This window comes from Scyliorhinus torazame, chromosome 22 (genome assembly GCF_047496885.1).
Source record: "Scyliorhinus torazame isolate Kashiwa2021f chromosome 22, sScyTor2.1, whole genome shotgun sequence".
NCBI classification, from domain to species: domain Eukaryota; kingdom Metazoa; phylum Chordata; class Chondrichthyes; order Carcharhiniformes; family Scyliorhinidae; genus Scyliorhinus; species Scyliorhinus torazame.
In genome coordinates, this window is record NC_092728.1 from 83306170 (window position 1) to 83329982 (window position 23813).

Genomic DNA, 23813 nt, shown 5'->3' on the forward strand with positions numbered 1-23813 from the left:
ACATTCTTGGACACACTCGTCTCCATCAAGGACGGTCACCTCAGCACTTCGCTTTACCGCAAACCCACGGATAACCTCATGATGCTCCACTTCTCCAGCTTCCACCCTAAACACATTAAAGAAGCCATCCCCTATGGACAAGCGCTCCGTATACACAGGATCTGCTCTGACGAGGAGGAGCGTAACAGACATCTACAGACGTTGAAAGATGCCCTCGTACGAACGGGATATGGCACTCGACTCATCGATTGACAGTTCCAACGCGCCACAGCGAAAAACCGGACCGACCTCCTCAGAAGACAAACACAACCGACAGAATACCCTTCGTCGTCCAGTACTTCCCCGGAGCGGAGAAACTACGTCATCTTCTTCACAGCCTTCAACACGTCATTGATGACGATGAACATCTTGCCAAGGTCATCCCCACACCCCCACTACTTGCCTTCAAACAACCGCGCAACCTCAAATGAACCATTGTTTGCAGCAAACTACCCAGTCTTCAGAACAGTGACCACGACACCACACAACCCTGTCATGGTAATCTCTGCAAGACGTGCCAGATCATCGACATGGATACCACTATTACACGTGAGAACACCACCCACCAGGTACGCGGTACATACTCGTGCGACTCGGCCAACGTTGTCTACCTCATACGCTGCAGGAAAGGATGTCCCGAAGCGTGGTACATTGGCGAGACCATGCAGACGCTGCGACAACGAATGAACGGACATCGCGCAACAATCACCAGGCAGGAATGTTCCCTTCCAGTCGGGGAACACTTCAGCAGTCAAGGGCATTCAGCCTCTGATCTCCGGGTAAGCGTTCTCCAAGGCGGCCTTCAGGACCCGCGACAACGCAGAATCGCCGAGCAGAAACTTATAGCCAAGTTCCGCACACATGAGTGCGGCCTCAACCGGGACCTGGGATTCATGTCACATTACATTCATCCCCCACCATCTGGCCTGCAAAATCCTACCAACTGTCCTGGCTTCATGCAATTCACACCTCTTTAACCTGGGTTCACCCCATCTCTGGATCTGTAAAGATTTAATCACCTGCTAATGGTCGCATTCCAAGCATTGTTTGGCATCTTTGAATTTGTCTATATATGTGTTTCTGGAACATACCTCTTCATTCACCTGAGGAAGGAGCAGCGCTCCGAAAGCTAGTGACATCGAAACAAACCTGTTGGACTTTAACCTGGTGTTGTAAGACTTCTTACTTTGTTAAAGGGGTAAAGGAAAGCCCAAGTGAAGCGAAGGAGGTGCAAAAGATTGTAAAGCCTGATCAAGGTAATTGATAAGAAGGTGCCATATCTCTTGAAAGAATTTACTTGTGTGGGTAAAGTTTACTCGTGTACCAAGAGGAGCACGTAAAGAAGTCACAATTTTAAGAAGTCTTACAACACCAGGTTAAAGTCCAACAGGTTTGGGGACTTCCGGTGACGGCGGGCGGGAGGCGGCCGCACAATGGAGGGCTCCCGTTCGGCAACGGCATTTAAGCCCGGTCCCAGGGTCCGCGGAGGCGGCAGAAGCAGGGAGAAGGCACGGAGGAGGCACAGTGAAGACACAGGAGGAAAAAAAGAACAAAGAAAAATGTCGAGGGTGAGCAAGAAAACAGCTGAAAAAAACACAGCTGGAGGTCCGTCGGGGAGTGGAAAGGTCACCGCGGGGTCACCATGGAAAATGGAGGCTGGAGCACCAGGGAAGGCCGCACTGCTTACGGCTGAAGAAATAACTACGGTGATGGCTACGGAATTTGAAAAGCAGTTGGCGCAGATTGCGAAATGCATGGAGACGGTGACGAAGGAGATGAGGGAGGTTTTGAGTGTGCTGGTGGAGGAGGCGGTTTCCCCGGTGAGGGCGGAGGTGGCGAGCGCAGTGGCGGAGGTGCGAGAGCAAGGGGAGGCACTGAAGGAAGTGGAGGAGACGTTATTGCAGCACGGTGATCAACTTGCCTCGATGGGGAAAGAGGTGCGGAAGGTGATGGATACTAACAAGGATCTGTGAGGAAAAATGGAAGACCTGGAAAACAGATCCAGGCGACAGAATTTGAGGATTGTGGGGCTGCCCGAAGGAGTTGAAGGACCGAAGCCGACTGAGTATTTTGCCGCGATGCTGGCAAAAGTATTGGGGGAGGGGGAGGATCCCTCCCGATATGAACTGGATCGGGCTCATCGGTCGTGGAGGCCTGTACCAAAGGCGAGTGTGCCGCCAAGGGCAGTGACTCTGTGCTTCCGTAGGTACAGGGTGAAGGAGAAGGTCCTGAGCTGGGCCAAGCAGAAGCGGGTGGTGCAGTGGGCTGGAGACTTTACGGTGGAGCTGGCAAGGAGGCGGGCTGCCTTCAACCGGGTGAAGAGGGCACTGTACATTAGCAAGGTGCAGTGCGGCATTGTATACCCAGCGAAGCTGAGAGTGACTTACAAGCTCAGGGACTTTTATTTTGGAACGGCGGAAGCAGCGGAGATGTTTGCGAAAGCAGAAGGACTGTGGCAGAACTGACAAATTGGGGAATGGCCATGTGCCGATGTAACCTCATGATTGTATTTTCTTCTTTTTTGTATCACTGCGCGCGGGTGTAGAGATTAAAGGAGCCAATGTATATATTTGGACAAGGGAAGGGACGGGACTTTCACTCGAAATGAGGGCTCTTTGAACTGTAGGTGGATATGCGGGGTGTGTGTGCTAAAAGGGGATCTTTGGGCTTTCCTAGGGCCGGGCAAGTGGGAAAGGGACCCGGGCGGGGGCCTCCACGATGGCCGGTTTAAGCCGGCCAGTGAACGGGAGTGAGGTGGGGGGAGGGGCTGCGGCCATCGGAGCCTGGCAGAACAGGGTCCGAGTGGTCTAGCCGGGGTGGAAAGTTGGGGGGAAGGAACCGAGGTTGGGAGGAGGAGTTTTACATAAGCAGTGGACGGGAGGAGCTGGAGACCTGCGGTGTGGGGGAGGGGGGGGAGCTGTGTAAGATTAAGGGTGACTACGGGTAATCCCTGATTCCTTTTTGTCATTTGTTTATGTAAACATGCGGGTTGAGGTTCGGGGGTTGGTGGGTAGATGGGATCGTTGTTATTATGGGGACTGGCATATCTTGCTGATTATTGTTTATTGTTGATGGATGTAAATGTGGGAGAAAATGTGAAAAAGGAGAATAAAATTAAAAAAAAAAAAAAAAAAAAGTCCCAACAGGTTTGTTTCAAACACTAGCTTTCGGAGCACTGCTCCTTCCTCAGGTTGATTCACCTGAGGAAGGAGCAGTGCTCCGAAAGCTGGTGTTTGAAACAAACCTGTTGGACTTTAACCTGGTGTTGTAAGACTTCTTATTGTGCTCACCCCAGTCCAACGCCAGCATCTCCACATCATGACAATTTTAAGAGATACGGGAGCTAGTCAGTCTTTAATGGTAAGAGATGAGGAGTTCTGTAGTTTGGGAAGAACGTTGCCAGAAAAGGTGGTAATATGTGGAATTCAGGGTGAGAGGAGTAGTGTTCCATTATATAAGGCAAGGTTGGAAAGTCCAGTGAAGAGTGGTGAAGTGGTAGTAAGAGTAATAGAGAAACTATCTTGTCCAGGAATACAGTTTATCTTAGGTAATGATATAGCTGGATCGCAGGGAGGAGTGATGCCTACTGTGGTTGGTAAGCCAGTGGAAAATCAGGCAACTGAAGGGTTGAAGGACGAATATCCTGGGATTTTTCCAGATTGTGTAGTAACAAGGTCGCAAAGTCACAGGTTAAGACAAGAGGATAAATGAAAGAGTGAAAATGAAGTTGAAGTGCAATTATGAGAAACTATTTTTGAAGAAGAACAAGAACAGGTGGAGGATGAGGCGGATGTTTTTAGTTCAGGAAAATTGGCAGAGTTGCAACAGAAAGATGTTGAAATAAACCGGATATATCAGAAAGCATACACGGAAGAGGAATCTGAGTGGATACCAGGGTGTTATTACCCTAAAAGTGATGTCTTGATGAGAAAATGGAGACCTTTACATATGCAGGCGGATGAAAAGTGGGCAGAAGCTCATCAAGCAGTATTGCCGGTAGGCTATAGAAAGGAGGTGTTGCGAGTTGCACATGAGGTACCAGAGGGAGGTCATTTAGGAATAAGAAAAACTCAAGCTAAAATCCAGAAACACTTTTATTGGCCTGGACGACATAAAGATGTAGTTACATTTTGTCAATCATGTCACACATGTCAAGTGATAGGGAAACCTCAAGCAGTGATAAAACCAGTGCTCTTAATACCCATTCCAGCATTTGAGGAACTTTTTACAAGGGTCTTAATTGATTGTGTAGGACCACTTCCTAAAACGAAAAGTGGGAATCTATCTTTTGACTATAATGGATGTGTCTACTAGGTTTCCAGAGGCCATTCCAGTACGTAATATTACAGCTAAAAAGATTGTGGAGGAGTTACTTAAATTCTCTACTAGATATGGACTACCCACAGAAATACAATCGGATCAAGGATCAAATTTTACCTCTAGGTTATTCAAAGACGTTATGGATAGCTTAGGAATAAAACAATTTCAATCAACTGCGTACCATCCAGAATCGCAGGGAGTTAGAAAGGTGGCATCAACCATTAAAGACAATGTTGAGGGCTTATTGTCAAGATTATCCAGAGGATTAGAACAAAGAACAAAGAAATGTACAGCACAGGAACAGGCCCTTCGGCCCTCCAAGCCCGTGCCAACCATGCTGCCCGACTAAGCTACAATCTTCTACACTTCCTGGGTCCGTATCCCTCTATTCCCATCCTATTCATGTATTTGTCAAGATGCCTCTTAAATGTCACTATTGTCCCTGCTTCCACCACCTCCTCCGGTAGCGAGTTCCAGGAACCCACTACCCTCTGCGTAAGAAAACTTGCCTCGTACATCTACTCTAAACCTTGCCCCTCTCACCTGAAACCTATGCCCCCTAGTAATTGACCCCTCTACCCTGGGGAAAAGCCTCTGACTATCCACTCTGTCTATGCCCCTCATAATTTTGTAGACCTCTATCAGGTCTCCCCTCAACCTCCTTCGTTCCAGTGAGAACAAACCGAGTTTATTCAACCGCTCCTCATAGCTAATGCCCTCCATACCAGGCAACATTCTGGTAAATCTCTTCTGCACCCTCTCTAACGCCTCCACATCCTTCTGGTAGTGTGGCGACCAGAATTGAACACTATACTCCAAGTGTGGCCTAACTAAGATTCTATACAGCTGCAACATGACTTGCCAATTCTTATACTCAATGCCCCGGCCAATGAAGGCAAGCATGCCGTATGCCTTCTTGACTACCTTCTCCACCTGTGTTGCCCCTTTCAATGACCTGTGTACCTGTACTCCTAGATCTCTTTGACTTTCAATACTCTTGAGGGTTCTACCATTCACTGTATATTCCCTACCTGTATTAGACCTTCCAAAATGCATTACCTCACATTTGTCCGGATTAAACTCCATCTGCCATCTCTCCGCCCAAGTCTCCAAACAATCTAAATCCTGCTGTATCCTCTGACAGTCCTCATCGCTATCCGCAATTCCACCAACCTTTTGTGTCGTCTGCAAACTTACTAATCAGACCAGTTACATTTTCCTCCAAATCATTTATATATACTACAAAGAGCAACGGTCCCAGCACTGATCCCTGTGGAACACCACTGGTCACAGCCCTCCAATTAGAAAAGCATCCTTCCATTGCTACTCTCTGCCTTCTATGACCTAGCCAGATCTGTATCCACCTTGCCAGCTCACCCCTGATCCCGTGTGACTTCACCTTTTGTACTAGTCTACCATGAGGGACCTTGTCAAAGGCCTTACTGAAGTCCATATAGACAACATCCACTGCCCTACCTGCATCAATCATCTTCGTGACCTCCTCGAAAAACTCTTATCAAGTTAGTGAGACACGACCTTCCCTTCACAAAACCGTGCTGCCTCTCACTAATACGTCCATTTGCTTCCAAATGGGAGTAGATCCTGTCTCGAAGAATTCTCTCCGGTAATTTCCCTACCACTGAAGTAAGGCTCACCGGCCTGTACTTCCCGGGATTATCCTTGCTACCTTTCTTAAACAGAGGAACGACATTGACTATTCTCCAGTCCTCCGGGACATCCCCTGAAGACAGTGAGGATCCAAATATTTCTGTCAAGGCCTCAGCAATTTCCTCTCCAGCCTCCTTCAGTATTCTGGGGTAGATCCCATCAGGCCCTGGGGACTTATCTACCTTAATATTTTTTAAGACACCCAACACCTCGTCTTTTTGGATCTCAATGTGACCCAGGCTATCTACACACCCTTCTCCAGACTCAACAGCTACCAATTCCTTCTCTTTGGTGAATACTGATGCAAAGTATTCAGTTAGTACCTCGCCCATTTCCTCTGGCTCCACACATAGATTCCCTTGCCTATCCTTCAGTGGGCCAACCCTTTCCCTGGCTCCCCTCTTGCTTTTTATGTAGGTGTAAAAAGCCTTGGGATTTTCCTTAACCCTATTTGCCAATGACTTTTCGTGACCCCTTTTAGCCCTCCTGACTCCTTGCTTAAGTTCCTTCCTACTTTCTTTATATTCCACGCAGGCTTCATATGTTCCCAGCCTTTTAGCCCTGTCAAATGCCTCCTTTTTCTTTTTGACGAGGCCTACAATATCTCTCGTTATCCAAGGTTCCCGAAAATTGCCGTATTTATCCTTCTTCCTCACAGGAACATGCCGGTCCTGAATTCCTTTCAACTGACACTTGAAAGCCTCCCACATGTCAGATGTTGATTTGCCCTCACACATCCGCCCCCAATCTATGTTCTTCAGTTCCCGCCTAATATTGTTATAATTAGCCTTCCCCCAATTTAGCACATTCATCCTAGGACCACTCTTATCCTTGTCCACCAGTACTTTAAAACTTACTGAATTGTGGTCACTGTTACCGAAATGCTCCCCTACTGAAACATCTACCACCTGGCCTGGCTCATTCCCCAATACCAGGTCAAATACCGCCCCTTCCCTAGTTGGACTGTCTACATATTGTTTTAAGAAGCCCTCCTGGATGCTCCTTACAAACTCCGCCCCGTCTAAACCCCTGGCACTAAGTGAGTCCCAGTCAATATTGGGGAAGTTGAAGTCTCCCATCACCACAACCCTGTTGTTTTTACTCTTTTCCAAAATCTGTCTACCTATCTGCTCCTCTATCTCCCGCTGACTGTTGGGAGGCCTGTAGTAAACCCTCAACATTGTGACTGCACCATTCTTATTCCTGATCTCTACCCATATAGCCTCACTGCCCTCAGGTGTCCTCCCGCAGTACAGCTGTGATATTCTCCCGAACCAGTAGCGCAACTCCGCCTCCCCTTTTACATCCCCCTCTATCCTGCCTGAAACATCTAAATCCTGGAACGTTTAGCTGCCAATCCTGCCCTTCCCTCAACCAGGTCTCTGTAATGGCAACAACATCATAGTTCCAAGTACTAATCCAAGCTCTAAGTTCACCTGCCTTACCCGTAATACTTCTTGCATTAAAACATATGCACTTCAGGCCACCAGACCCGCTGTGTTCAGCAACGTCTCCCTGTCTGCTCTGCCTCAAAGCCCCACTGTCCCTATTCCCTAGTTCCCCCTCAATGCTCTCACCTTCTGACCTATTGCTCCCGTGCCCACCCCCCTGCCATACTAGTTTAAACCCTCCCGTGTGACACTAGCAAACCTCGCGGCCAGGATATTTATGCCTCTCCAGTTTAGATGCAACCCGTCCTTCTTATATAGGTCACACCTGCCCCGGAAGAGCTCCCAGTGGTCCAGATAACGGAAATCCTCCCTCCTACACCAGCTGTTTAGCCACGTGTTTAGCTGCTCTATCTTCCTATTTCGAGCCTCACTGGCACGTGGCACAGGGAGTAATCCCGAGATTACAACCCTCGAGGTCCTGTCTTTTAACTTTCTGCCTAGCTCCCTGAACTCCTGCTGCAGGACTTCATGCCCCTTCCTGCCTATGTCGTTAGTACCAATATGTACAATGACCTCTGCCTGTTTGCCCTCCCCCTTCAGGATGCCCTCTACCCGTTCGGAGACATCCTGGACCCTGGCACCAGGGAGGCAACATACCATCCTGGAGTCTCTTTCACGTCCACAGAAGCGCCTATCTGTGCCCCTGACTATAGAGTCCCCTGTTACTATTGCTCTTCTGCGCTTTGACCCTCCCTTCTGAACATCAGAGCCAGCCGTGGTGCCACTGCTCTGGCTGCTGCTGTTTTCCCCTGATAGGCTATCCCCACTGACAGTATCCAAAGGGGTATACCTGTTCGAGAGGGGGACAACCACAGGGGATTCCTGCACTGACTGCCTGCCCTTTCTGGTGGTCACCCATTTCTCTGCCTGCACCTTGGGTGTGACCACATTTACATAACTGCGATCTATGACGCTTTCCGCCACCTGCATGCTCCTAAGTGCATCCAATTGCTGCTCCAACCGAACCATGCGGTCTGTGAGGAGCTCCAGTTGGGTGCACTTTCTGCAGATGAAGCCATCCGGGACGCTGGAAGCCTCCCTGACCTGCCACATCTCACAGTCGGAGCACTGCACCCCTTTAACTGACATTGCGTCAATTAATTAAAATTAAAATTAAAAAAATGTTTTTAAAAAAAAATATTAAATTTTTTTTTTCAAAGTTACTGTTAACTATCTGTTTCCTAGCGCTAGATTTCTAATAGAAATGCGAAAGCTAAATATAATACTCTCCGATCTCTGGCTTAGATACCCCTCTAAATTATAATTAAGTAATTATGTTTAATTAGTTACCAATGCTTAATTTTTTAAATTTAGTGTAGATTCCCAACCAGCCACTCAGGCCACAGCTTTTCTGTGATGTCACTTCAGTTTCCCCCCGACACACACAATTTGAAAAAGGTATAAAAGTAAAAATGAGTAAAAATCTCTTACCTTCTGAGTGTCTTAGATGTTGTCAGGTTCTCTTCCTGACAGAGACTGCTCCTCCTCCTCCGAACCTGGGATTGGGATAAAGGAATTCCATTCGTACTGTTTGCAATTAAGGATGCACCTAATGAATCAACCAAATTCAGTCCTTTTGAACTAATGTTTGATCATGAGGTAAGAGGACCACTTAAATTGATTAAGGAAAAATTGGCGAGTGAGAAATCAGAAATTATATTATAGGATTACGTGTCAAATTTTAGGGAACGATTAAATAGAGCAGATGAATTGGCTAGACAACATTTAAAAGTTGCACAAAATGTGATGAAACGGGTCGTGGACAAGAAATCCAAAGTTCGTAGTTTTGCCAGTGGAAGTAAAGTTTTGCCAGTGGTAGGTGACCCTTTAAAAGCAAAGTTTTGTGGACCTTATCAGATTGAAAGGAAATTAAGTGAGGTGGATTACGTGGTAAAAACACCTGATAGAAGGAAGACTCACCGAGTGTGTCATGTGAATAGGCTTAAAATGTACTTTGAAAGGGAAGGAGAGTGCAGTTTTAATGATTCTACCTCAAAGTGACGAACCAAATCCGGATGACTGCGAATTTGACATACATCAAATTAAATTGGAAAGCGAGGATGTTCTTAAAAGTTGGGATAAATTGTTGAGTTACCTTCCAGAGGGGGAAAAAACTGACCTGAAAGAGTTATTGATATCACGTGGGGAAGTTTGTAGAGATAAATTGGGAAGTACTAAAACGGCTATACATGATGTAGATGTGGGAAATGCTGCTCCAATCAACCAACATCCATACAGACTTAACCCTTTAAAATTGGCACAGGTTAACAAAGAGATTGAGAGTATGCTTAAAAATGGCATAATTGAAGTGGGTTGCAGCCAATGGACATCACCCATAGTGATGGTACCTAAACCAGACAGTACCCAACGGTTGTGTGTGGACTATAGAAGGTTAATGCAGTTACAAGAACGGACTCTTCTCCTATCCCACATTTGGAGGATTGCATTGAGAAAGTGGGACAATCAGCTTTTATTTCCAAACTGGATTTCCTTAAAGGTTACTGGCAGGTACCTTTATCCGAAAGTGCGAAGGAGATCTCAGCTTTTGTGACTCCAGATGGCATATCCCAATTCAAAGTTATGCCATTTGGCATGGAAAATGCACCAGCACATTTCAACGGTTAACTAACAAAGTTGTTTCAGGATTACCCAATTGTGCGGTATACATCGACGATCTGGTAATTTTCAGCCAGACATGGACAGAACATTTGAAACATCTGATGGAGTTATTCGATCGACTTCAGGAGGCGGGTTTGGTGATAAACCTAGCCAAAAGTGAATTTGGAAAGGCCGAAGTCACTTTTCTTGGCCGTACAATCGGACAGGGTCGAATGGTCCCACGGGATGTTAAAACAAAAGTTATTGGGGAGTTTCTGATACCCTCGACACAACGGGAAAGAATGCGATTTCTTGATATGAGTGGATTTTACCGGAAATTTGTACCCAATTTTGCAGTGTGGTCACTCCACTGACGGACTTGCTCAAGAAGCGTAACAAATTCCAGTGGACAGCGGAGTGTGAACAGGCATTTGACAGCCTGAAGGCTCTGCTAACCACTGCTCCTGTGTTAGCCATCCCTTTCAAAGTGGCAATTGATGCGAGTGATGTGGGTATAGGTGCGGTGCTTCTACAAGACGACAACAAAGAGCTAGAGCGGCCTATTGGTTATTTTTCAAAGAAATTGAATTCTCACCAGAAAAAGTATTCCACGATTGAGAAAGGAGACTTTTGAGTTTGGTGCTGGCGCTGCAACATTTTCACATTCATGTGACCAGCAATCCGTCTGACACCGTTATATATACGGATCATAATCCGTTGACGTTTTTGGAGCGATTCCGGAATAACAATGCACGGCTGTTTCGCTGGAGTTTATTGTTGCAACCATTTCATTTAAAAATAGTACATGTGACAGGGCGAGAAAACGTGATAGCCGATGCTTTGGGATGAACGGAAGCAATTTCAGTTGGAGGAAGAAAAACAAAACAGAAATGGACTATATTATTATACCTGTTTGTGTGTTTTCAAAATGAAAAAGTATATTTACAGTGTGCCTTTTTTTAAAGGATAGTAAAAAGGCGAAAAATGAAACCATCTTGAAGTTGCTGGTTTATTTATTTTTCTGGTGGGGGGGGGAGGTGTCATGCGAGAGTACCTTTAAAAAATGGGTGTTTATAAATGGGTGTGTATATACATATCTGTAGTGAGAGTACCTTTAAGAAATGGGTGTTTACTACTGCAGTGATGTCAGAGTGGGTGGAGCTGGGCTGTCTGTCAGCTTTTTACTTTCGTTTTTGAGCAGGCTGCAGGGTGTGTTTTAATTTTGTTTTCAGTGTTGGAGCTGAAGCCAGACCAAGCAGGTGTACTGCTGTTCTCTCTGCCATCAAAAGACTACCTCTTGTTCATTTGGTGAATTCAGAATTATAAATGTATTCAGTAGTGACTTTAACCTGATGTACTTCTGATAAAGGTTTTGTTTTTAAGTTGTATGGATGTTAAAAAGGGAAGCTTAAAGGTTTACTCAGTGTTGAAGTCTTTGGGGGTTGTATTTGAATTAATGGTTGCTAAGATGTTCACTGTTTGTTTTAAAAAGGTTAACTTGAGTTCATAGAATAAACATTGTGTTGCTTTAAAAAAAAAAAAAAAAAACGTTTCCATTTCTGCTGTACCACACCTGTAGAGTGGGCTGGAGGGATCTCATTGAAACCTACAGAATACTGAGAGACCTAGATAAAGTGGATGTGGAGAGGATATTTCTACTCGTATAAGAAACTAGAATCCGTGGGCACAGCCTCAGACAGAAGCGATGACCCTTTAAAACCGAGAGGAGGAAGAATTTCTTCAGTGGTGAATCTGTGGAACTCATTGCCACAGAAGGCTGTGGAGGCCAAATCACTGAGTGTCTCTCAGACAGAGGTAGATAGGTTCTTGATTAATAAGGGGATGGGGGGGTTTTGGGGATGAGATACATATCAGCCATGATTGAATGGCGGAGCAGACTCGATGGGCCGAATGGCTTAATTCTGCTCCTGTGTCTTATGGCCTTAATACACATTCCCCTCACCCTAAGTAAATTGCTTTGCCTATCCTGCCCATAAGGACATATCTGTTTATGGAGTACCATGCCTTTCAGTCAGTGTACACATTTGTAAACCAGATTCTTTGGTCATTTGTATTATTTTAACAGCTGCTTTCTGCTAACAGGTTTCTGCTCTCCTTTTCATCGCTCTGATTTATGTTTGGGGCATAGTACCATAAGCGCTTTCCAGTTCTTTACTCAATGACTATCATATATCAGTCTAGCTAGCGACTGTTAGAATCCCTCCAGTGCAGAAGGAGGCCATTCAGCCCATCTAGTCTGCACCAACCCTCTGAAAGAGCACCCTACCTAGGCCCACTCCCCCATCCTATCCTCATAAGCTGCACATCTTTGGATTGTGGGAGCAAATCGGAGCACCCGTACGACACCCATGCAGACACTGGGAGAACATGCAAACTCCATACAGATGAGGCCGGAATTGAACCTTGGTCTCTGGCACTGTGAGGCAGAAGTGCTAACCACATTGCCGCCCCCTTTTGACAGGCTTATTCCTTTAGTGAGGGTATCCCAGCTGAGCCTGAATTTTGTTTTGATAATTCATTCTCAGGATTTGGGTATCACTGGCAAGACCAGCATCTATTGCCTATCCATCATTTCCCTGCTACCTACTTCAGAAAGTAGTTAAGAGTACACCATGATTACAAGTTTGGTGTCTCTAGATTTGGTTGATACGACACTTTTAGACTTTTAATTAAGCCAACTTCTCAGAATTTTTTTTGTTGTCTTGATTCTCCTGACCAATTTTACACTCATTCCTGCAATGCTGGTGTTGTAACATAATTACCACACAAACATCACAATCTTGTTTGTTTCCAGCAAGAGTAATTAGTTAGCTATGAGGAGCAGCAACACAACCTGATTTTCTCATCTAGGGAGCATGAAGATCAGGTCAATCATCGTGCCCTCTTGCTGATCAAGAGGCCTATTCATGATCAGCAAGACATAGTCGTGTAGGCCTATTCTTGTTTTATTGATGAATATTAACATTGTTACTTTTTAAAAGGTTTTTTTCAGCAGCTCTATCTATCTTGAAGCTTGGCAATTGTCAGCTGAAACTAAATATTTTTTGTCTGGTCTAATCCATTTTGCCATGTTTACAATCCAAGTTCCCCACACTTCCATTTTGTGTAATGAAATGCGGGGTCTCCATTCATACATCAAATTAAAGCAAAGGATCTGAATTGAAGTTGCTTTAAGTGTATTGCTGTAAATATGGAAATATACATTTCTAATCAGTTGAACATTAATGTATTGATATCGTTTTTCTGTTCATGGCACACAGGAAGCTGAAATCAATATTAAGAAAAAATAGTTTCCATTATGTTCCTCTTTCAAATCGGCAAAAAGTTCACTCTTAGGCTCAAGCGCAAACAGAATATTTCTTGGCAGCATTGAAGCTAAAATTGATGTGTATCCAGACAAAATAGTAGCATGTTTGACTAGATGTAAAACATACCCAATCCTACTGCTCTTCTCCCCCCCCCCCCCCCCCCCCCCACCCCCTTAGAGACAGTTGTCAGAATTGCATTACCTTGTTGAGAACAATGTCATTCGACTTGATATTCATTTGGTGGAATAGAATTCCTTGCCTGTGCATGTTATGCATGCTGAGTTGTTGGCTGATTCCAACATTCACATTGCAGCTGGTTTTCGAACATTTCTTGCGTGATCAGTGTGTTTATAACTTGAGGGCACCCTGCCAATTTTGGCAACTGCAACCATACCACTTTTAATAATCTGAAGGAAAAAAGCTTCCTTTTGTTTTTCTTTGATTGGCAAACAGCCTGAGTGCTAATTATCCACCACGTTTGACTTGGAACCCTCACAAATTAATGCAAGTTAGACTTGATGTTGCAAATGAGCCTTCGTAAACTCTTTTCGTGAAAAAGAATACTCCGTTCAGGAAATGTTCACAGTTTTGTCCATTGCAAACAAGGACTGTAGTATTAATACTCATAGGCTTTTGATTCTTTTTGTATAAAAAATCAAAGAATATGCATAATTTGGCAGTGGTTATGAATTTTGATTTAAATGATTAACATGCATTTGATTTCCCTTTTAATGCTGCCTACACCCAGGACAACAATTAGCAGCCATTACCGCCTGGGACACCTCCGCTACAAATCTGACCGCTCATATTCCCCTTGTAACTCCGTTTGGTGGGTAACACTTCTTTCTGCTAGAAGGTGCCAGAAATCCTAGACTTATGCCAAGAACCCTGGGATGATTTAGAACCACTCGTTTGTAATTGCTAAAATGCATGTTCAATGTCTTTTATTCTGGTTTCTTTTCCATTTTGACTGCTGCTTAGAAAAAACAGCTGTTTTCTGAATTCAATGGAAAAATAGAACACAGTTTATAAAAAAAAAAAAGAAATTGCGAACTAACTTTTCAAATCCGTTTTAATTCAGTCAAATAATGAAACTTATTACATTGGTGGATCAGGATGCTTATTCTTGACATTTAGTAAATGTTTTTAGTTTCAAATGTTACTAGCCTTAGTCTGTGAAATGATATTAAATATTTTGTATGCTGTATTTAAATAAAAATCTGAATACTTGAAAGAGCGGCTATTTAAGCACTGTGGTTTAAAATATAGTACTTGTGTCACTGAGATGTGGGTTTTATTAAAAAAAACTGCTTCAACTGTCTCAAGTCTTCAGTTGCAATTTGGTGGCAGAAACTTTCCGTCAGATCTAGCATCTCAAAATTGAGCACGTGAAGTAGTCTGGGTAGCAGCAATATAGCTGTATACCATCACAATCTGTAATCTGATAGCCTGGCATATCTTTCACTTCTCCATTGCCATCAAGTCAGATAGCCCTTGTTCAATGAAGAGGGTACATTGAGCATGCTGGGAGCAGCACTAGGTGTATCTGAAAGTTGGCTGCCAACATGGTGAAGCTAAACCACAGGATTTGCAGGCATGCTGTAGATAGCTAAATGGAATAGGGAGGTTCTGTGAACATCTCCTTGTCAATTATGGCAGAGCCAACAGATGGGTGCAGAAAACCAGGCTAAAGCATTTGCAGCCATCTTCAGCCAGAAATATTGACTGTATGATGCCTTTTGGCCTTCATAGATGCCAACCTTCAGCCAGTTTGATTTACTGTCAAGCAACGGTTGAGAGCACTGGAAAAGCTACAGCTCCTGACAAATTCCTCGCTGCAGAGCTGACGACTTGTGCTCCAGAGCAAGTAATGCCTCTAGCCAAGCTGCTCCAGTACAGTTACAATATTGGCATCTATTCAACGATGTGGAAAATTGCTCAGGTATACCCTGTCCAAAAATCAAGACCAGGCAATTATTGTCATATTAATCACCAGCAAAGTAACTGAAGGAGTCAACAACAGCATTTACTTATTGATAGCCTGCTCACTGATGCTCTATTTGGGTTTTGCTCCGACCACTATTCTGGACTTCATTACATCCTTGGTCCAAACTTGCATTTGTGTTTATTTTTACACCAGGGAGGCACATAAAATGTGAGACTCACAATGATGGTTGCAGAAATGCCTATCTGTCCCCCTAATTATGGAACTTCCTATTCACCTGAGGAAGAAGCTGTGCTCCGAAAGCTAGTGATTCGAACCAAACCTGTTGGACTTTAACCTGGTGTTGTGAGACTTCTTACTGTGCTCACCCCAGTCCAACGCCAGCATCTCCACATCATCGGAACTTCCTATGACAGCAGCATTTCTACACTTTGTTCCTTTCTGTACTCACCTTTGCCCATTGGTGTCATGGTCTGGGCTGCATTCCTTCAGGGCATCGCCAATTCTAGCAGTGTTTCATGCAGAGCATTAGTTTGCGATTGGCACACACCCTGAAGATGTCTGTACTACCTGCCCTTTCCTACTCTTCTGGGTGGTCCGGAACACCACCTGGAAAGTGCGATCCTGGAAACTCTCCATGATGCTCTGATTCAGTGATTCCAGATGCCCTATAAGCTCGGAAACCTTGAGCTCAAAGTGGCGTAGCCGAGGACACTTGTGACACAGACACATGCGATCACCCGAGAGACATGAAGTGCCCTGAAGTCCTCGCCCAAAAACAAGGCTTTTGCCACATCCCTGCTCATAAAGATAATGTCTCTTTTAAATTGAGTAAATGTTGCTTAGATTAATTCCAATTAATTAATTACTTGGCACTAGCTAAGTAATTAATTAAGTGATGTGGATAACTTTGGGAATTAATGCTCATCCCAAGTTACTCCAATGGATGATGCTGGAATCATTATTGTGAATCACCACAGTCCTTGCACTGATGACCCCCAATCCAGTTCTAATATAGACATCGTAGTCTGTGATTTACCCAGTTGGGTGATGGTTATTTACTTGTGTGCGTATGCACTGTGAGCAATGTTGAGGTTCTTTTAGTGGAGTTTAGAAACGTTGAATCCATCTCTGTTTTTAGTGATTTTAGTAAGCTGAGACTCGAGCTGATTTCTTGTTCTTTTGCAGCTGGAAGGAACCGAAACCGGACAAATGAAGCAAAAGATCAACACTTTGAACATGAAAGTTCAACTCAGGAGCCCGTACAGGAGGTCCAGCCTGAAGAAGTATTGGTCATTTCACTGGGTATTACATCACAGATGTCACCAGGCATGATGTCAGAAAATGAGGTATATTCCTAAATGACGCAGATTTGCTCAGAGTTTTGTGTTCCAAGATCCCAGTATTTTGGGGAAATTAAGTAGGTGGATCGTGACCAGTTATTCTGAACTAATTCAAGTAACTCCTTTCTTAACATTTGAGGAAAATTCTCCCTGCCCCACCTAATCATTTTAATGAATACAGATGGCTTGATTATATAAGCATTAATAAGAGAAGAATAATTAAAGGACAGAGCTGCTCTAATTCTCATTGTATATTCAAACCTATACTCTGTCTTGTACTCCAACTGAAACCCTCTGTTAACTCTCATCCTGCTTTCCAAAGCTCCCTCAAAGCCTTTCTCTCCTGTTTTTAGTCACCTATTTTTAATCTTGTACTACTATTTCCATAAGTTTCACCTCAAGTGTTTTGGGATGCTTTTGATGTTAAAGGCACAATAAAGGTGAAATTTACTGCAGAATGTTGCTGCAGCAAATAATGTAGAGCATCCCATCGCTTTCACACAAATGCTTTGACAGAATGGCAGTGCTAAAAATTATGCAAGATGGGACTGAAACGTCCTTGATAACTTAACTTTTCAGTTGGACTGAATTACATTTTCAAATCATCCTGACAAGCTTGAGGAGGAAACTGAGTTTACTGGGTGGGCAAACATACTGATGTTTTAGAAAGTTGGTTGCAAAAATATCCTGCTCAAAAGTTCTGAGAAATACCTCGGGCATGTGAATTTGCAAGGAATTGACTTTGAATGTATTATTAATTCTGAAGTATCGTGGCTTCAGATGCTTCTGTTTAGCACAGGAGATTGCTGCAAGAATCATCGTTGACAAAAGCAGCATTATAATCATGTTTTCATGTGATTATTTTAATTTACCCGTTGGTTGATTTCTTTATTTGACATTGTGATGCAAGTCAGCTTGTTGAACAACTAGCAGTACGTTGAGATGCGTTACCTGACAACCATGGCGGATTTAAAAAGTGATGAATCTTCATGAACCGTTGAGACTAGGAGATAGTGATGGAGACCTGCTGAAACACTGCGTCACCTGGGTACCATACACCATGTAATTCACAAATTAATAACTTGAATGAGCTCAAGTCTCAAATGTGCTGTACATTAGTCAGACCTATAATGAATGTGTGAAGTTTCAAGAAATATGCAAATAATAGAACTTGGGTCTGTCCTTATTAGAGTGGGTTTGTTTCCTTTTCCACTGGGTTGTCACATCTGCTTTTGGGTAAATGTGAGAGCATTGGAAGAAACAATTATAGTATTTGAGGCTCACTCATATCCTAGCTGCTCATTGAACATGGAAATTGTGGATGACTGGGGTCTGGTTGCTTGTCTACCATCCATGAGCTAATATAACTTGGTAATCAGGCAACTGGGAGAGAAAAATAATTTGTACACTCCGAAGTAGGCACCATCACCTCCATATGTTACTACGCAAAAGTTCTCATTTTAAAAAAAAATTGAGTCCTGCTCCAAGAATTGATGCATGATTTTAACTGCACAGGGAAAATTATTTTGACCGATATTCATGAATTGCAAAATTGAAAGTAAAACTAACATTTTTGTAAAAGTAACCTGATTGTTTTCTCTCAATTTTAAAAACAAATGATTTATTTGTGATCAATAAGAAGCAGAATTGCATCAGTTAACTCTAAAATTCTGTCCTCCTTAAACGTTGACTTGAGGCACAAAAACTTGTTTGCTCTGCAGAGTTGTTGGGGGTGGTGTGATGGAAGAGTTAAAGAAAACCTTGTGCACCTGCAAGAATTAGGCTGCAATCCTTCCCCCCCCCCCCCCCCCCAGCAAATTTGATTTTTAAAACTCACCCTGCTGTATGTTAATTTGTTGTAGAATTGAGCATTTATTCTGTGTTTTATGCACTCCCTTGAGGCCCAGAGTGCAGTGACTTTCAGTTACCACAATTACTTGTATAATGCATTTTGTCCACAACTGTGGTGCTGTGTTCTCAGCCCCTCAAATATTGTCATTGCAGTTCTGCATTCAGTGTTTCCCTTCTGTGTTTCATTATCGAACCCAAGCATGTTTCTTGATTTTTGTTTACCAAAAAACAAACCGCAGTGGCACTTACGCATCAATTTATGCAGAGAAAATTGCAAACTGTTCCAGCTTTTGGAAGGAGTGAGGAAAGTTATTTGCACCACCTTGTGGCCATTTTATTAAAAATCCCTTTTTTAAAAGCTGTTGAATTTGCTCCGCTATTGTGAAGAAAGAATCCGAAATATGCACGGAAGGAATTTTTAAAAAGTTTGGGCAGCAAACTTCTCTTCACTATTTTGTTTTTGTGTTCTGAATTGCTGCAATTACATGAAAAGTTACTTTTCACTTTCTGGTCTTCAGGATAAAATGGTGTTACATGGGTAACAACAGCAAAAAGAAAATGTTCATTTTCAGAAGTTATAAATTTAATTTGACCAGGTTTACCATTCAGTTTAATTAAATTATTTTTCTTCTGTTATTTTTCAGTTCACATTGGTGGGCTTCTGCCAATGAACTTGTTATTATGTTGATTCTTTCACATCTTTGGCACACCCCAAAGCATTTCACAGCAATTAAATATTTTCAATGTGTCATCCTGGTACTTCAGGCAAATGGGATGGCTAATTTGCACGTAGTTAGATCTCGCACAAGGCAATGAGTGAAATGACCAGGTAATCTGTTTTGATAGAGTAGATCGGGGCTTTGAGTGAAATCAGATTGCATCTTTACGGCCACCGGATAAATCCGACAATTAGAACACTTTATGTGCCAGCAGCAGTATAATAGTGTCCTCAAATCAATTGGCAATCCCAAACCAATTGCACCCAACAATAAATTTGATTAATTATGCGTTCATTGTAATTTAAACTTAATTGATAGTATTGAATTTGAATGTATAATGCTTGCAAATAGTTAAATTATCAGTGTTTTAAATTTAAATCTTAAGAAAATATGGGTTTTGTGTTAAAACATTTACATTATCTAATAGTTACAATTGAATAACTAATTTAACAATAGACTGTATTACCAAATTAGATAACCAAATCTCAACTTATTTAAGTTTTTCTGGACTAATTCATTTATTTTGATCAGGTGTTGAGCATGCAGCTTGCTGAGAGTGGGCAGGGAGAAGTGCCTGTAGAGGATGGAAAACTGCATGGCAAACCAGATAAAACTCTGCGTTTTTCCCTCTGCAGCGATAATCTGGAGGGAATATCAGAAGGTGAGGCTTTTCTTCTGATGGGCGAATACTAAGTCCCAGTCTTCCATTACCCTAGATCCCATTAGTTCCCTTTTACTTCACTTTTAAAATCCTTGTCCTCGTCTTTAAATCCTTCATGGTTTCACCCCAGCCTGTCACTTAGCCACTTCTATCCTCATGTTCTTGCCCTCCACCCATTTGCTTGTTACTCTGAATCTGGCCTCTTTTGTGCGACCTTCCTCTTTGCTTTACCGTTAGTGGCACAGCTTTTTGTCATTGATTTGTCGGGTCCTTAAGCTCTTTTTCCATTCCACTGTTCTTGAATGTGAAAAATCATCTCTTTCATCAAGCTTCTGGTAACCCCTCCAAATCGCACCTTTCCGATTTTCATGTGCTTTTTGTCTGGGCCTGTAGATGAAGCACTGTGGCTTGATAGTTCTGTGACTGAATTGTTTTCAAATTGGATTGAGTAATGCTTCTTGGTACACCAATATTAACATTGGGTAGAAATTGGAAATAACTGACTACCGTTGTAAATTGTTGAATGTGAAACCATATTATGTATTTACTGTGAACATTTTGTGGCAATAGAATTATTTGGTACTTCTAACGCTGAGTTTTAATATTGGTGCCAATCCTTTGCAGTTAAAGCCACCACATTGTCCAAAAATACATTTTAAAAACTAGCTTAAAGAATCATTTAACCTGTTTGTTTGCGTTGGAGAGCTAACTTTTTTTATTATTGTGTCCTATTTACATTATTGTGGGTGAATATGTTGCCTGTTATAACCACTGTTCAATTTGTTCATTAAGGCCTTGAGTACCGTTACTCTTTTTCCCTTTTTAAAAAATAAATTTAAAGTACCCAATTCATTTTTTTCCCAATTAAGGGGCAATTTAGCGTGGCCAATCCCACCTACTCTGCACGTCTTTGGGTTGTGGGGGTGAGACCCACGTTGACACGGCGGGAACGTGCGAGCTCCACACAGACAATGACCCCGGGCCAGGATCGAACCCGGAACCTCAGTGCCGTGAGGCAGCAGTGCCAAGCACGGCGTCACCTTGCTGCCCCTTTTGAGTACTGTTACTTGACTGAATTAATCTAGTGGTGAGAGAAAGATTTTAAAAGCAAACAAACTGCACAGATGTGATTGGCAAAATATGTTCATCGGGTACTAAGTCATGAAATCAGCCCATTTGATATTTTCTTGTCTCTTTAATTATATTTGCTATTGGAATTAAATTAATTGACTTTTTACTTCAAATAGGACCTTCAAACCGCTCAAACTCTGTTTCCTCACTGGATCTGGAAGGGGAGTCAGTCTCTGAACTAGGAGCAGGACCTTCTGGGAGTAATGGTGTTGAAGCTTTACAGCTGTTGGAACATGAACAAGGTAAGTAAAACAGAGTGATGGTAATGCAGTTTGACCGTTCTGTCAGCAAAGCCGGATTTTAAAGGGCATTATGAGCCAAGCCACTGAGACGATTCATTTCATTCAGATTCACCTTATACCTCTTGTATTCTACTAATGCTTTCTCTACCACCCCCAAGAATTATGTTTTATAAGAATTCATACACTTCTTTGGGTCACAAAATATATACCAATGGATTTCAAGCTTTTGTACAGATTGCACAGTACTTTATTGTATATTAATTGGGTATTTGCTCCAGTTTCCCCCCACAAGTCTTGAAAGACATGCTTGTTAGGTGAATTAGACATTCAGAATTCTCCCTCTGTGTACCAGAGTAGGTGCCGGAGTGTGGTGACTAGGAGATTTCAACAGTAACTTAATTGCAGTGTTAAAATAACCTAATTGTAACAATAATAAAGATTATTATTATTTAATCAGGTGATAGGCATTAACTGGGGATACACTTGCCTTGCATATAGGAATTGACTGAAACTGTTGTTGGTTTGGAGATGCATGTTTGTAATATGTGCATCTGCAAATAAAAGCTTATAAATAGATAAAGACTAGGCTCCAGTTCTATCCTTCACCACCTGGCTGCCTCGAGTATAACACTTCTGCCTCTTGTACTTTTAAATGAGTATGTTGGTTTTGTGGAGATATTTCTTGTTCGTGTAAGCTAGAATTCTATCACTGCTACTAGGCTGGTGAAGTACCCTATTGTTTTCAAAATTTGTTCAGTGACATTAGAAGGAAATTTTGGTAATTGTGGTTGGAGCTATTAAAGGTGGTGATGGGGTTGGAAAATCCCTCAGGAGGTCTTATGTTCTGCATTTTCTGTTCTTGGTCTCTGGCGGTAGGTTGCTTAGATTCTTAGCTTCACTATGTTTCTAGCATCTGCAGTAAGATGCACCTCGTTCTTCATAACTATTCAGTCGAATGCTTGTAGTGTGAAGTTCAGTGTTCAGTATGTATTGTGCTGAAGATACTTGCAGAGTTTGCTGATCTCCACTTTTTGACATACTGGTCCAAGTTTAACCAAGTTCTGCTTCAGGCTTCTTTTAAATCCTGTTTAGTTGTAATTTATGGTATGGGTGGAACATGCAACTCATGACGATGGGAATTTGTCAACAAATGTGTTGAGGAAATCAAATTCTGTGAACCTGGAGATCACAAAGCGAGCATAAATTGCAATTAATCTCTGCTACACATGCAATCGAGGATGGGGAGTTCTGGGTCTTGAGTATTGGGACAGAGTTCACTGCTTTCGTCTACTGCTATTTAAGGCATGGACACTGATGTGCTGGACCTGGGTAGTAGGTGGCAGGCTTAGTCAAGAACTCTGAATTTAAATGATAACCTCACAGAACTCGTTGCTTGAACTGTTCCCCTGGCTCAGATTTTGTGGTGATTACTTGATTTCTTTGTATATGGAGATCATAAGTGCAATTTGTACAAAATGTTGATGGCCATTTTTGGGAACCTCGGATGTGATAACTCCATCAGCAATGCCATGTTAGCAGCTTGGTGCACTGGCATATTGTTTCACCACAAAAGAGCATGCAACAATTCGATAGGATATTTTTACAAAGCATTGAGGATTCAGGTTTTCATGCTGACTACTTTTTTCGAAGTAGGAAAGTTGTAGTGCATTTTACTGTGCTTCAGTCCTGAGCATAGGGACAGACTTGTGTGGATCTTTTATGATTATGGTGAGGCTAACGTAGATGAGCTCTGCATTGGATATGGCTTCCAAACATGGGTGTAAAGTGAAAATATTCTATTAGGCATGGTCCTTCATTACTTCGATACAGTGAGATATCGTATTTTTTTAAAAAATGGTTTACATATGTCTGTAAAGCCCGGGATGTTTCCTATCTGCAGCTTAGTAAATTAGATGGGAGCTGGGAGTTGAATGGAGCTTTTTTTTATTGTTGCATTGCTCCTTCTCATCGGTCAAACAGCAGTAGTTGGCATTAACCACAAAGTCTGATCTGGTGGAATTCAAATCCACTCCCCTGTATAGTTTTATGCTTTCCAAATGTTTATTAAACCAATCATGACGAGCAACCCATGTGGCATTAAGATGAAAAGTTTTTTTTTTTCTTTTCATTCTCTCATTTGGTGAGTGAGAGACTGATCATATGTGACCACCCACATCAGTGCCCAGTACTTATGAATAAAATATTGGAACTTTTTTTTTCTGTTTGTTTGAAGACATACATCTCGGGATGGTGCATGCAGTTTTTGGGAACTGGTGCATCTACTCCAACTGTTTAACCCCTGCCCTCATCTTCTGTTCTCAAGGCAAAGCATCATGATTCTGTTGCTGTTGCCATGAAAGCATCTTGATGACTACCAATGTCCAACAGTGGGGAATACTAGTCTTTCTGAAACTCTGATTATCCAGAAATTAGTTGACTGGAAATACTGCAAATGGAGCCAGGAAAATAAAGTTTTGTCTAAATGTAGAGGGATACGGACCCCAGAAGTGTAGAAG

At 42.7% G+C, this 23813-nt stretch overlaps 1 protein-coding gene across 14 annotated transcripts in view; it reads left to right on the plus strand.

Annotated features, from left to right (window-relative positions):
• The window catches only part of gapvd1 (GTPase activating protein and VPS9 domains 1), a 174249-nt gene that overhangs the window by 86315 nt on the left and 64121 nt on the right, over nucleotides 1-23813 (plus strand). For 10 of the 14 annotated variants that reach the window (XM_072488468.1, XM_072488469.1, XM_072488465.1 and 7 more), the window contains 4 exons: nucleotides 14154-14234; nucleotides 16539-16699; nucleotides 19795-19924; nucleotides 21172-21297. In XM_072488468.1, the coding sequence (XP_072344569.1) occupies nucleotides 14154-14234; nucleotides 16539-16699; nucleotides 19795-19924; nucleotides 21172-21297 (498 nt within the window). The remainder of the gene's footprint in view (nucleotides 1-14153; nucleotides 14235-16538; nucleotides 16700-19794; nucleotides 19925-21171; nucleotides 21298-23813) is intronic. The other 4 variants (XM_072488474.1, XM_072488475.1, XM_072488477.1 and 1 more) reach the window with 1 other exon arrangement.